This window comes from Acomys russatus, chromosome 29 (assembly GCF_903995435.1).
Source record: "Acomys russatus chromosome 29, mAcoRus1.1, whole genome shotgun sequence".
NCBI lineage: Eukaryota > Metazoa > Chordata > Mammalia > Rodentia > Muridae > Acomys > Acomys russatus.
Genome location: NC_067165.1, coordinates 38,782,325 through 38,796,329, shown reverse-complemented (window position 1 = coordinate 38,796,329; position 14,005 = coordinate 38,782,325). Strand labels below are relative to the sequence as shown.

Below are 14,005 nucleotides of genomic sequence, written 5' to 3'. Positions count from 1 at the left end.
CTTCTTACCAAGTCACTCCAGGCCCACTCCGTGTTGCTTGAGCAGCCGACACAGACACTTCCTCCTTTATTCTTCTGCAGATGGTTCTCTCTCTTCTAGGCAGTGCTCTGGTCTCAGAGAACCCTGCTCTTGTCCGCAGCTGCCAGCGTTTGTCCTTGAAGTTGGCAGTGCTTTTAGTGGGACCCCTTCCCCTATGCAGTGTTGCTGGCGTGTGCAGACTTGTTTAACTCCTTTAGACTCTGGAATTGACACCCTTAGATATAACGTGTCAAATGGTTTTCTGGTGTCTTGGCATCCGAAAATTTACCTCTGACATTTAGTTTGATTAAGAAGTGGAAGTTGGAGTCATGTACATGTCAGTTTTAACTCAGCCATATTAAATGATTTCAGAAAAGGTCTGTAATAACATGTTCTAATTTTAACACATGTAGAGGGAGACCTGGCCTTGCAGGGAAGCATCGGGAGCTTGTCTCTTAGTGACCTCACGCCACATGGAGACTTCTACAGAGAACGCTTCACCACAAGTGGAGAAGAGGCTCTCATCTTCCAGACTTTCAAGTAAAGCATGCACATCTGCCCTAGCTGTGTGTCCTGATCACTGCTGCACAGCGTGCGTGTCTTCCCTAGCTGTGTGTCCTGATCACTGCTGCACAGCGTGCGTGTCTTCCCTAGCTGTGTGTCCTGATCACTGCTGCACAGCGTGCGTGTCTTCCCTAGCTGTGTGTCCTGATCACTGCTGCACAGCGTGCGTGTCTTCCCTAGCTGTGTGTCCTGATCACTGCTGCACAGCGTGCGTGTCTTCCCTAGCTGTGTGTCCTGATCACTGCTGCACAGCGTGCGTGTCTTCCCTAGCTGTGTGTCCTGATCACTGCTGCACAGCGTGTGTGTCTTTCTTAGCTGTGTGTCGTGATTACTGCTATTTGGAGTTTTTTAAACATTGTTTTATGTTTGTTTATTTTCTTTTTTTTAAAAAGATGTATTTATTTATTTTTTTGTATACGAGTGCTCTGTCTTCATGCACAACAGAAGAGGGATTCAGATTCCATTACAGATGGTTGTGAGCCACCATGTGGTTGCTGGGAATTGAACTCAAGACCTCCGGAAGAACAGCCAGTACTTTTAACTGCTGAACCATCTCTCCAGCTACATTTGTTTATTTTCCGTGTGTCTCCCACGGTATATGGAGGTTAGAGAACAGCTTGGAGAGCTGGTTCTCTGCTACACCATGTGGGTTCTGGGGATTGAACCCAGGTCTCAAAGCTTGGCAGCAAGTGCTTTTATCCATTGAGCTGTCTTGCCAGCTCACTGTTTAAAATTGTCATTGATTAAGCAATGAAAATATTTTACTTTTTAAAGTAAAATTGAAAAGATCTAGCTTGTGAGGAGTCCTGATTTATATTGAATCATATTAAAGATTTGTGTTGGAGATTAGTTGGCTGGAGCTTACTTAGTGCTATCAGAATGGGATGGGATTGAAATAATCCCAATTATCAGACTTCCCAGACCCTATCCGCTAATATCAACTTGCTGTGTGACCCGGGGCAAGCCACTTAATCTCTGTGTGCCGCTTTTCCTCTGTCTGTAGTGGAGCTTAGCACCCTCCAAGCTTCCAGGTAGCACTGAGAGTTCTTGCACAATTTCAGTCTGAGCGCACTGCTCCTGCTCCTGAGAGTGCTGGCTTCACTGATGACCGTGACTAGGAGGGAATTCCCAGCTGGACTGTAGAAGGCATCTCTGGGCCTGTCTGCTTACTTTAAGGAATGGTTTTCCTGGATGAGGTTTCCAGCTTTCTTGAGTGTTATTAGAAAGCGTGGATGTCCAGTACATAAGGTCCAGGCTCCTGTTCAGCCCCCTCCCTACTTTTAGTGTGCTGAGGTTCTGTTAGTGCTGAGAAAAGCAGTATCCCTGAACGTCTGTGGGCTGAGCATGTAGCTGAGTGGTAGAGTGCTGGCTCACATGAGCAAAGGCTGGGGTTTAGTCGCCCTGACCTCCCTCTCCCTCCAGTCTCAGAACTCCTCATGTGAGGTTACCGTACTCTACTGAGGATTTGGACTTGAGAGTTTAGATTGATTTGCTTCTTTTAGATACCACAATGTGTGGTTTCACAATAGATGACATGATAAATGTGAACTCCTTAATTCTCTGCTTGGCACAAACGTGCCTTCCTTATTAATTATGAATCCCTCCCCCACTAACTGCATCCTGTGTAGTCATTTCTTACTGTGGCATCATGGACCATCAGATTCTGCGTGATGTAAAAGTCCTCTGTTCATTTTTAAATCCACAGTCTGCATTTTACTGACAAAAAGGCAACTTCTGAAGCTGGGCTCACCTTTAATCCCAGCACTTGGGAGGCAGAGGCAGGTGGATCTTTGTGAGTTGGAGGCCAGCCTGGTCTATGGAGTAAGTCCAGGACAGCCAAGGCCACACAGAGAAACCCTGTCTGAAAAACCAAATAAATAAAGAAAGAAAGAAAAGAAAAAAGAAAAAGAAAAGTATTAATGGGCTTGACTTGGGGTTTTTCCATTTTAATAGTTAAAGCTTTTTGGAGGGGAAGCCCTTAAATCAACTTTAGTTTTCTTTTAATACTCAAATCTTGCTGTTATCTGAGTTCTGTTTTTGTCCCAATTTCCAGATATGGGCAGCCAGACCCTCTGCTCCAGAGAGAGCATGACATTCGTGTGAGCCTCCAGATGGCCTCTGTTCAGTATGTGCACACGCAGCGCTTTCAGGCCGAGGTGGTGGCCTTCATTCAGCACTTCACTCAGCTGCAAGATGTGTTAGGGCGCCAGCGAGCTGCTATCGAGGGTCAGACGGTGGGTAGCATCATGTCTCCAAGTTGCCTTTTCAATTGGGCTGATCCATGGTGGGGGGTGGAGGGGGATTGGAGAGAGAGAGGTGTGTTTGCTTATGTGGACACACGTGCGGATCAGAGATTGACATGGGGCATTTTACTCAATCACTTCTCTATACGTTTTTGAGACAGGGTGTCTCACTGAACCTGAAGCTTGCTGTTTCAGTTAACATGGCTGGCCAGCAAGTCACTGGGGTCCTCCTGTCTCCGCTCCCTAGCACTGCAGTTACAGTCCTATGTTGCCATGCCTGACTTTTACAACGTGTTCTAGTTTCATTTTTGTTGCTTGACAAAATACCCCAACAAAAAGCAGCTTAGCGAAGAAAGAGTTTATTTTGCATATACCTCGAAGTTCAGGCCATCATAAAAGGGAAGTCATAGTGGCTGGAGCTTTTAGCAACTGGTCACATCCCAGCTGCAGTCCAGAGCAGAGAGAGATGCATGCATGTATGCTTGCTTGCTTGCTCGCTCAGCTCCTCTTCCCCGTGCTTAAACAGCTCAGAACCCTCTGCCCAGGTGATACTGGGCTGGGCCATCTCATATGAGTTTAGATGTTCCCTGCCACCCCAGACACTCCCACAGGCCTACCCAGTGCAAGCATCCCTCACCGAGACTCTGTGCTTCTAGGCTGTATCAGGTTTATGATGAGATCTGGTGAGCACATGTGGCTTCTGCAGCTCTAAGTTCCTGTCCTCATGTCTACATAGCTAACATAGTACCCATTAGGCTAGTTCACAGCCCCGATCAATAGAACTTTAAAAGTTAGTTATGATTTTTAGTTATGTGAATGGGAGTGCCTCTGTATGTGAGTATGTGCACATGAATGTATGTGCCATAAGAAAATGGAGGCATCTGTTCCTTTGGAGCTGCCTGGTGTGTGTGCTGGGAAAGGCACTCAGGTCTTGTGGAAGAGCAGTACGTGCTCTCATCTGCTGAGCCATCTCTCTAGTCCGTGGCCAATAGAACTTTTGAGCCTCCAGAGATGAATCTATAACATTTCACTGAGGGAAGGAGAGGTATTTTCTGTTTACCAGTGTGTGCTCTGTGTGGCAGGTTGATTCCTCATCTTTACGTCACACCTTAAGTTCCTTTGAAGGTTAGCTTTAGGTCTCTGCAAAAATAATTGAAGAGGTTTCTGTGACACTTTGAGGACTTTAGTAGGGTCACTTCTGGAAACTGTTGGACGACTTTCCCAATGGGTGAAACCTTCCTGGACATGTCAGCTCCTGGCACCTTTAGTGCCTTAGTCATTTCTCCTACTTTGTGCTGGAGGTGGACTGCAGGGCCTGGCGCTGAGCACCGGCTGTCCTGCCATTGAACTACAACCCCCAGACCTTGCTTTGTGAGGCAGTGTCTTACTGTGTAAGCCATGCTCGTTTTTAACTCACTGTGCAGATTAGGGAGGCCTTAGACTTGTGGTCCATCTGCTGTAGCTCGACTGCTGGAATTACAGGCAAGTGTTACCTTGCCTAGATAGTCTTCCCATTCATTCATTTATTTATTTATTTATTTATTTATTTATTTATGTATTATGTATTTATTTATTTATATATGTATTATGTATTTATTTATTTAATAGTATGATTATTTTATTTTTAATATAGTTTATTAATTTATTCATATTACATCTCAATTCCTATTTATTTTTTAATTTTTCAAAAGTTATTTTATGTTTTTCCTTTGAGAATTTTATACATGTATACAATGTATTTTTATTATAAATACCCCTACTTCTCCCCTCAAGCTCCTCTCAGAAGTCTAAAAAGTTACACTTCCACCTTTATGTCTTCTTTCTCTTTTGTGTTGAATAATCCATTGAGTCCAGTTAGCTGTGCATGGGCAGCCCACCAGTGGCTACAGTCCGAAGAAAAATGAGTCTCCCAGGGTAAATTAACTGGATGATAGCAACAAGGAAACACGCTAATGAGTTACGGTGCTACCTAGTGAGATAGTGTGGACAAGCACGGAAAATGTCAACTCAGCATTTAAAGGCGCTTGCACAGAAGCCTGGTATCCTGAGTTTGATCCATCGACTCCATGTAAAGGCGGAAGGCGAGAACTAACACCACAGAGTTATCCTTTGACCTCTGCACATGTGCCACAGAATGCACCCCCTCTCACCCCCATGGGACGCACCCCCCACCATATTAAATAAATTAAAAAGTTTAAAGAGTCTTTTCATGGGTATAGCTCAGTAACAGAGCCTAAGTTTCAATTCTCAGAATGCATTCCCCTCCCCCAACCCCTTTGTATTACAAAGTTGTATTTTTCTCTTTAAAAAGTAGCACAGATGGTTAAGAGCACTGGCTGCTCTTGCAGAGGACCCAGTTTCTGTTCCCAGCATTCGCAAGGTAGCTCACAACTGCCTGTAACTCCATCTCCAGGGAATCTGATGCCCTCTTCTACCTTCCTGTGCACATACATACATTTAAGAAAACACATATAGCCGGTCGTGGTGGCGCACGCCTTTAATCCCAGCACTCGGGAGGCAGAGGCAGGCGGATCGCTGTGAGTTCAAGGCCAGCCTGGTCTACAAAGTGAATCCAGGATGGCCAAGGCTACACAGAGAAACCCTGTCTCGGAAGAAAAAAAAAAAAAAAAAAAAGAAAACACACATATGCATAAAACAGATTGTTTGCTAGACATGGCGTCATATGCTTTTAATTCCAACACTTGAGAGGCAGGTGGATCTCTGTGTTCAAGGCCAGCCTGGTCTACAGAGCGAATTCTGTGACAGCCAGGGAAGGCTACACAGGGACCTGTCTTGAAAAAACACAAAACAAAAACCAAAAACAAAACCAACCAACCAACAACAACAACAAAAAAATATATATATATATATAAAAATAAAAAAGAAAGAAAGAAAGGCTGGGGAGGCAGCGCAGGCCTGAAGAGCCACTAAGATGGACAGAGAACTTGTTACATGGCTCACACGTGTCCTGTAGTGTAATGTGTTTTCTCCATCCTTGTGAGATAGTTTCCAATGCCACTTATGATTTGTTCTCTAATCTGTAGGTTATTGAGAAGTATGAATTTTAATTTCCAAATATTTGGGGACTTGGCATTATCGGTTTATTTCTGATTGTAATTTTCTGTGGTGGCCACAAATAAGCCCCTGTGGGTATGTTTCTGAAAGTGTCTGGGCTCTGTGGCGGTCTGATGATAAAGCTGGAGCCTTACCTGAGCCCTGGCATACTTCCTTTCCCACCAGGTGAGGGACCAGGCGCAGCGCTGCTCGCGGGTTCTTCTGGATATCGAGGCCGGTGCCCCTGTGCTTCTCATCCCAGAAAGTTCCAGATCAAATAACCTGATAGTAGCAAATCTGGGCAAGTTGAAAGTGAAGAACAAGTTTCTGTTTGCTGGTTTTCCTGGGACCTTCTCCGTACAGGATAAGGTGAGCCAGCAGCGTCTGGGGCTGTCCAGTTTAATTCTCATTTGAATATGAGCTGAAAACTCCCCAAGTCCACAGCTTAGGGGCTGCTGTTATTTCTTTAACATTTTATTGACATTTCAACTAACCCTATAACTGTAATAGTGTTAAGTTGTAATCCTCATTAAGTGTAATTAACTTGTTCCAGCCAACAACCCGAGGGACCGGCCTTCCGTATCTTAACAGTGCTCTACATGCATTAAAGTGTTGCTGGGTGGTGAGAAAAAAAGTGGGTAAAAGCTCCTGCCACCAAGCCTGACCACCTGAATTCAATCCCTGGAACCACAATGGAAGGAGAGAACAGATCCCCCCCTCCCAAAAGTTATTTTCTAATGGGCACATGTACCCATGCCCTGTTTCTTCCTAGCACCTCTGACAGCAGCGGTGTGGGGCCTTTCCTACAGCCTTCACTTCCTGTCTGTAGAAACCTGCTGTGAGTCCCTCTAGTGGTACAGCTACCTGAAGTTAGCCAGCTTGGGCCCACTTTGGACACCAACCAGAGGCCCAGATGTCTTTTGCTTTTGACTAACCAGCCACAGATTAGGAGTTCCCACAATCCTTCCTCAGGTCCAAGAGGTTGCTGTAACAGCCCACAGAGCTCAGGGAAGCGCTTTGCTAGCTGCTTACAGAGTGTGGAAGACTAGGCACAGCTTAAGAGCTGGATACATAAGTGTACAGGGCAAGGGGTGGCAGGGTTCCGGGCACGGGACCTCTGTGACATGCATTAGGGACCTCTGTGACATGCATTAGAGCGTGTGTAGGTGTGTCTACCACCTCGGTAGTGGTGAGTCCAGGCGCGGGCTTTCATTGATGAGCTATTTAGTTCTTGGTGGCTGCATTCTGTCTCTAGCCCCTCTGCCTCTCTGGAGGTCCAGGGAGTGCGACAGAAGGTCACATAGTGAGTTCTTTGGAGTGTGTTTGTGATACCTCTTTATTTTGAGGCAGAGGTCGTCTGTCGTCAGAAATGGTGGTCTAGTTCCACAGTGGTGCTTAGCTCTTCCGCCTTCCAGGAAACGGGGTGGGCTCAGCTTCTGTGTCAGCTGTGTCTGTATATGGGCTGACAAGTGTGCTCTAAAGTTAGCCGAGGATGAAGAACTGCCAAACTGCTTCAAGATGTTTTTACAAAAAGATTTCAGTTTTTGTTAAGCCAAATAACAGCACAAATTATATCATTTTAATGACAAAATCTTGCCTCTCTTTATTTTTGAGGATTTGATTTTAGGTGGCAGTACCTACAAAGATTGCCTTTTCTTCAAGGTATAATGTGGCTCCTTTCTTTCTTTCTTTCTTTTTTTCTTTCTTTCTTTCGCTTCTTGGTTAGTCTGGAAAAAACAAGCAACCTTATGGGATTCAGCAGTCAGTTCACACTCAGATCCTTAAAACAAAACAAATCAAAGCTCCCAATTGCTGACCCTGTGAAATGCTTCACTGCAGGGTGGGGTGGGGGGAGTGGAGCCTGCTTTATTACTCCTTGTGCGGCTGCTTTGGGGAGTTACTTGTCGCCTTTCTTAAGGCCCGTATTAAGAGACTTGTCTTAGCCGTGGGTAGTATTTCCTGAATGACCTCATTTTATATCCAGAAACCCCAGGAAAGCTGCTGTGTTACACACTGGTGGTTGTTCAGTGGAATTCCATAAGGCTGTGTGGAGCGTGTCGTTTGTCCAGATCCCTGAGATCTGCTGCACTTAGCTGTGCACTTCAGCTCTCCTCATAGGAGCTCAGCGCTGACTGTGTTGACACTTTCCTCTCATCCACTTTGCATTTGTGCTTGCCTGTTGGTGCTTTTGCTCATGTCAGGTGTGTCTAATACAGTGTCCAGTGGCCCAAGAACAGCAATGACTCCTGACGCAGTGCCTGTAGCTCGCTTGAGCACTTGTGCCCTGTGCCCCCAGGTTTATGACTCCTGCATGTGGGACAGTTTCCTGTAAAACCCCATCTTACTGAGAACATGTTTGGATTTTTTGGATTTTTTGGAGTATGCTTCCCCCTCCCCCAAACCATAGCTTGTGCTTAAACCATAATTTTAAGTCAGAGTCATTCAAAAGCTTTGGGTTGATCTCCTCAAGCCATTGATCTATTTAAACTTGCTGCAGAGAGGAAGTGTAGAGGTAAATGCAGTGAGAGAGCAACAGACACTGTGCAGTTGAAGTAAGCAGAGTAGGAGGGCAGTCTTAATGTGGAAACATTTAAACAACAGCGTTACATTGTGATTACCGCTCAGGAAGTGGAGATTGTGGGGTTTTCACCTTTTTTCCAAAGCCAGGAGTCAGCCTTGCAGAAGTACCAGACAACCGTGCTTCTCATGCTCCCAGAGAGGGTGCCTGCGACAGGGCCGAGAAGGAGCTGTCCCGTGATGCACACAGGCAGGACTCTGAGGGGTCCTGAGGGAATTGAAAATTCCAGTGACCGGCTCACTCTGTGGAATCAGCTCTGCCATTACAATCAGCTAAAGGCACTCGGCAGGGAGAGAGCCGTGTGCTTTCAGGAGAACCGGCCGTGGTTTTGCTCTGTGTGAGCAGAACCTGGCATGGGTGTCTCACCTCCTTTGTTTGCCTTTTGGTTCAGTTCTGTGGTTACTTAGCTGGGGATGTAAATGCACGCGGGGAGACTAAGATGCACAGACCTTCCTGGGGCCCAGTGCTATTGCAGTCATATTGCCTTTAGATACTTTTTGATGTGTAGCTGAGGATAGCCTCCAACTCTGGGATCCTGGGGTTACAGGCTTGTTTACCCATATCAGTGTATGTGGTATGGGCATTGGATCCAGGGCTTCTTGCAGGCTAGGGAAGTACTCTCGTACCTGAGGCACGTCTTCAGTCCCCTAGACACATTTTTTTTTTTTTTTTTTAAATTACAGTAAGCCCTTTTCTCCCCTAGAGCAGTAAATATATTGTATAGCTAGAGATTTGCTTTGGTTGAATTTGACTGAAATTGGTATTTGTTCTTGAGCCAAAGACTGTCTCCTTGCAATACCGCTGTAGTTCTCAGCAGGTATGGAATCTTGGGTGACATTTTTGCAGATAGTTGTGTGTGGTGTCATGACCCTCCCTTTCTTGTCTCTTGGGTCTGAGGGCGATGTATCTACTACAGAGTCTTTGAGAACCTAGGGACTGGGGTATAATTTCCAAGCTAGTGAAAGGCATTGTTACCCCCTCATCTCTGCATTCTAGTTTTCTTTTGTTCCTCCTAGGAATCTGTGCCTTCAGCTTCTCCAACAGGTACACCCAAACACGGTGTGAAGAAGATGACAAGTGCAGAGGACCCCAAGGGCCCCCAGGGACAGGGGCTGTTCATGAATCCTCCTGCCGGAATGGGAGTGGGGCTTGGTAGTCTGAAGAGTGAGTTTGTGCCCAGTGCCTCCATCAAGCAGCGTGGGCAGCAGGCCATGCCAGCTGTCAGCCAAAGTTCCAGCAGTCCAGGTAAGAGGTGGGCCAAGGGTTGCGTAGTGAAGGTGGGGACTATCCTGAGGCCCTTCCAGGGAGACTGGAAGCTGACAGGAGACAGCATCTGTATGACAAAGGCTTCAGGCTGTTTCTGAGTCTTAGGCGGGTGTAGTCTCTCGCAACTTCTAAAGTAGATTCAATTACAAGATGCAATAGACATAAAGAAGGGTTCTGTTGTCTGTGGGACTTGTACACATCCAGATGGCTCCCAGGGGATGGCGATAGCCAAACTGGTCCTGTGCCCTCATAAACTGCTACCCAGGCCCTGTCCTTGAAGGCCACCATTTAATTGCCCCAAATGAGACACTAAAGTTAGTTTCAGTAATGACTCTCAGAGTCATCCTGGTATAGGCATTCTTGTTTTGGTTCCTTTTTTTCTTTGGGCTTTTTGGGACAGGGCTCTGTATGTACTCTAGGCTAGCTTGAGTGTTGGTGTTGTGTCTGTGCCCCTCTTGTGAATGGAGCAATCAATCATTTTGAGCTTTGGCTCAATCTGGGCTCTGGAGTTTTCAGCATGTTATGGACAGATGCCATGTTGGAACATGAGATGCTGCTCTCCGGACCTGGGCTGGGAGGGTGCCAAGTATAAGGGGCAGCAGAGATGAGCTCAGTGTGGGTGTAGTTTGGGGAGTGAAGGGTGGCAGCTGGTTTTTGCTAGATAGACCTGAGGACTGGTGGACTCCCTGTAGGACCTCACAGTCCTAGAGGAGAGAGTAAGGAGACTAAAGGCTATGCTGGTAAGAGATAATTTTGTTCATAATTGTGGCATTTTCTTGAACACACCAACAAACCAGATGCATTAGTATTTATTGTATGGATTTACCTTTGTGGCACCCTACTCAGGGTTTATCTCCCCTTCAAAGAGGGAGGAACAAAGGCTTAAAGAGGTGACATAACTTGGCTTGTCACGTGTCAAGCAAGTGGTAGAACTGGACAGTGAGTTTTGGAAGAAGACAGTTGGCCCATGGTGTGTGACTCTGTCCCTGAGCTCTGATGGGTGCCGTGGTAGCTGGAGGGGTGCTGTGAGTGACTCTGAATGGTTCAGATGGAGGCGATCAGACGTGCAGCCAGCCTGACGTATAGGTGGATGCCTCTAAAAAGAGACTTGGAGGGGGTTGGGAGATGGCTCAGTCAGTGAAGTACTTGGGCAGAAGCATGAGCAATCCCATGTTAAACAATAACAATACAAAACAAATACAATAATAAAATATGTAAAAAATAACAAAATAAACAAAAACAATAACAGCAAAACTGGGCAAAGTGGCATATGTCTGTAATACCAGCGCAGTGAAGGTGGAGACAAAGAGATCCCTGGGCTTGTGGGCCAGCCAGTCTAGCTGAATTGGCAACCTCCAGATTGAATGAGAGACTTTGCTCAAAAAAAAAATACGGTGTCAAACAATTGAGGAAGACACAAGACATTGACCTCTGACCTCCATACATGGGTGAATGTGCATACACAAAGAGATTTGGAATGTCTTGCAGGAAGATGTCTCTTCCAGCATCATTTCCTCTACCCAGTAGATGTGTTTTACTAAAATTTGCTCATCAGTGGTACCTGGCCTCAGATGAAGGCTGTGGTTTTTCACAGCTCTTCCCAAGGGTCTCTCTGAGGCCATGGCATTACCATTCTACACCTCTCTCCCGGATCAGCCCTGCTCTGACAGGTTTCACATAATTGTTAGTGCAACTGTCCTTTTGAGAACTGTTTACTAAGCTCCTGCTTAATGCCAGGTGTTAAATGCTGTCTCCAGTACATTAGCATCCCCTGGAGAGGATTCCTCCCAGTGTGGCATTTACAGGAGAAAGGTATTAGATGAGCATTAAGTACTGATAGATTGTAGCACATGACATGGGAGAGACAGACGAAAACTGAAGACCCAGTGTAGATCAAGGTGGGAAGGTGACGGTACTGATAAGGCTGCCCAAGAAGCAAAGAGCGTGGCCTTTTGGGAGATGCAAAGGCCTGGAGGCCTGAGGTCGGAGAGCAAATGGAAGAATGGCTAGAGATGAGGTCAGAAAAGCAGGCTGTGGGTTTATGTAGCGCCTCGTAGGCATTTTCACCACTGAAGTTTCCAAAGGAAGAGAATGTTTCAGTCTGGTTTTTTTTGTTTTTGTTTTTGTTTTCCGTGCAGGCAGTTTGTGGAAAGAATGGTTCTATGAGGGCCACAGTTATGGCGGTACACTGGAGGATAGTTTGTGGATGTGTAGGCGAGGGGGGGGGGTGGTGGTTGGGCTTGAGCAGTGGTAGTAGAGACAGAGTATGTGTTTGAAAAAGGAATTCTGCTGCTGGAACTGGGCAGCAGGATGTGGTGGACACAGCTGTGACACCATGTGTAGCGGGCTCCTGACGCCAGAGTTGGGGCCCCTGAGTGGAGGGTGGGCAGCAGGATGTGGTGGACACAACTCTGACACCATGCGTAGTGGGCTCCTGAGGCCATAGTTGGGGCCCCTGAAAGCTGGGTTTCTGAGCATGCAGAACAGAGGCAATGGCTGGTTCTTATTTTCAAAGACAGATTGGACTGACTTTGTGCTTTAGTTCGCGCAGGCCCGGCCGGCCCTTTCTGCATGCTGCTCTTGTCCTCACCTCTCTTTTTCCTCGGGTCCTTGTAGAAGACCACGTCTGCCTGCTGGACTGCATTGTCGTGGATCTGCAGGACATGAACATCTTTGCTGCAGAGAGACACCCCAGAGAGAGCTCGAAAGCCTCAGAAAACAGCAGTGGGGACCTGATCTTCCCTTCCTACTTTGTGCGACAAACAGGAGGAAGTCTCTTAACTGAGCCATGTAGGCTGAAATTGCAGGTGGAGAGGAATTTGGACAAGTGAGTGTCTTATCCGAACACGATGTAAGTAGAATCTTAGCAGCTCGGGACTCAGTGCTGTAAGGTCAGTCAGGAGAAGCACACTCCTTAGCTGAGTCCTTACCATGTGCTAGCCAGTCACACGGGCTTCTGTGATGGCAGAGAAGATGCTGCTGCCACAAGGCTTAAGGCTTGTTGAGGGACATAGGAAGGTGGGTAGATGGCTCTTACTTAGTGTTTGATTTGGGGACTGTGTTGCAAGATGACACACCCCTGCCTTGGAGACACAGAGGAAAGTGTTGGAGTTTAGCATGGATTTGAGTGGTGATAGGGAGGTGGAGGGCAGGCAAGACATCTGGAGAAGATGGGCATTTGGAGTACACATGCCGACTGTAATGGACTCTGCACCTGCTGCTGCTCACCCCTGGTGTCCATTTACTTTGCATAACTGTCCAGGTGCAGTTTTGCCTTGCCACACCCGAAGTCCATCAAAAGTGCTCTGGAAAGACTAAGGGGCCTGCTTGGGTTTACTTTGTAGTTAGGCTCCTGTGCAGGACACTTGTGTCTGTGGTTAGAGCAGTCATTGATTCAGTTTTCATTGGGTCCATAACATCCTGGGAAACTTTATGATCCGAGACCAGCAGAGTCAGGCTCAGGGCCAAAGGTTGGGTGTGGCCTAGGGAGTGCTCCTGCTTCCCTGCCTGTTCCCAGCCCATGCATGTGGACTGGAAGCACGGTTTACAGCATGGCACGTCTTTCACTATGGTGCTTTGGCTTGGGAAAAAGAAAGCAGCATCTTAACTCCAGGGAAAGGTAGAAAGTGGCTTAGATAGCAATGAAAGAGATTTGCTGAGGCTGGAGATGGCTCAGTGGTTAGAGGCCTTGCTGCTCTTCCGGAGGACCCAAGTTTGTTCTTATCATCCGTGCCAGGCAGCTCACAGCAGGCTGTAACTCCAACTCTGTGGGGTCTGAGGCCCTCTTCTGGCTTCCATGAACACCTGCACATACGCACACACATACACACATGCACATGTACAAATGAAAGTATATAAACAAATCCCAAACGAAGATTTGCCGCATTACCTGGCTGGAGCTTGCTAGCCCCTGCCCAGTCCCCAGGTGTGGGGGCTCACTGCATGCCAGTTTTCATTTCTCTTCGGATGACTGCTACACTTCAGCTCACTGGGGTGTTTCTCTCACTGGAACTTGTTATTCCAGAGCTCCCTGGCTGGTGCCCAGTTATGGTTGGCATGGGCTCTATTTGACTAGCCTGGCTCGGCCATCCTAAGAATTTCTTATTTAGAAACTGAGCTCTTGGTTTTCTTTGCAAGCAATGGTGTTTAAGAAGTGCTCTTCTCCTCCACTTCTGTCAGCTTCGCCTACTGTCTTCGGTGCTGTGTGGGGCAGCAAGGCTCTGTAGCCCAGTGAGCGTGCAGTGGCGATGTGCTTTTGCTTCCACCCAGACGCACCCCACTT

At 46.9% G+C, this 14,005-nt stretch overlaps 1 protein-coding gene across 1 annotated transcript in view; it reads left to right on the top strand.

Annotated features, from left to right (window-relative positions):
* The window catches only part of Vps13d (vacuolar protein sorting 13 homolog D), a 227,894-nt gene that overhangs the window by 53,642 nt on the left and 160,247 nt on the right, over positions 1 to 14,005 (top strand). The window contains 5 exon segments of the mRNA XM_051171302.1: positions 432 to 558; positions 2,636 to 2,816; positions 6,066 to 6,248; positions 9,474 to 9,702; positions 12,340 to 12,550. Of these exon segments, the coding sequence (XP_051027259.1) occupies positions 432 to 558; positions 2,636 to 2,816; positions 6,066 to 6,248; positions 9,474 to 9,702; positions 12,340 to 12,550 (931 nt within the window).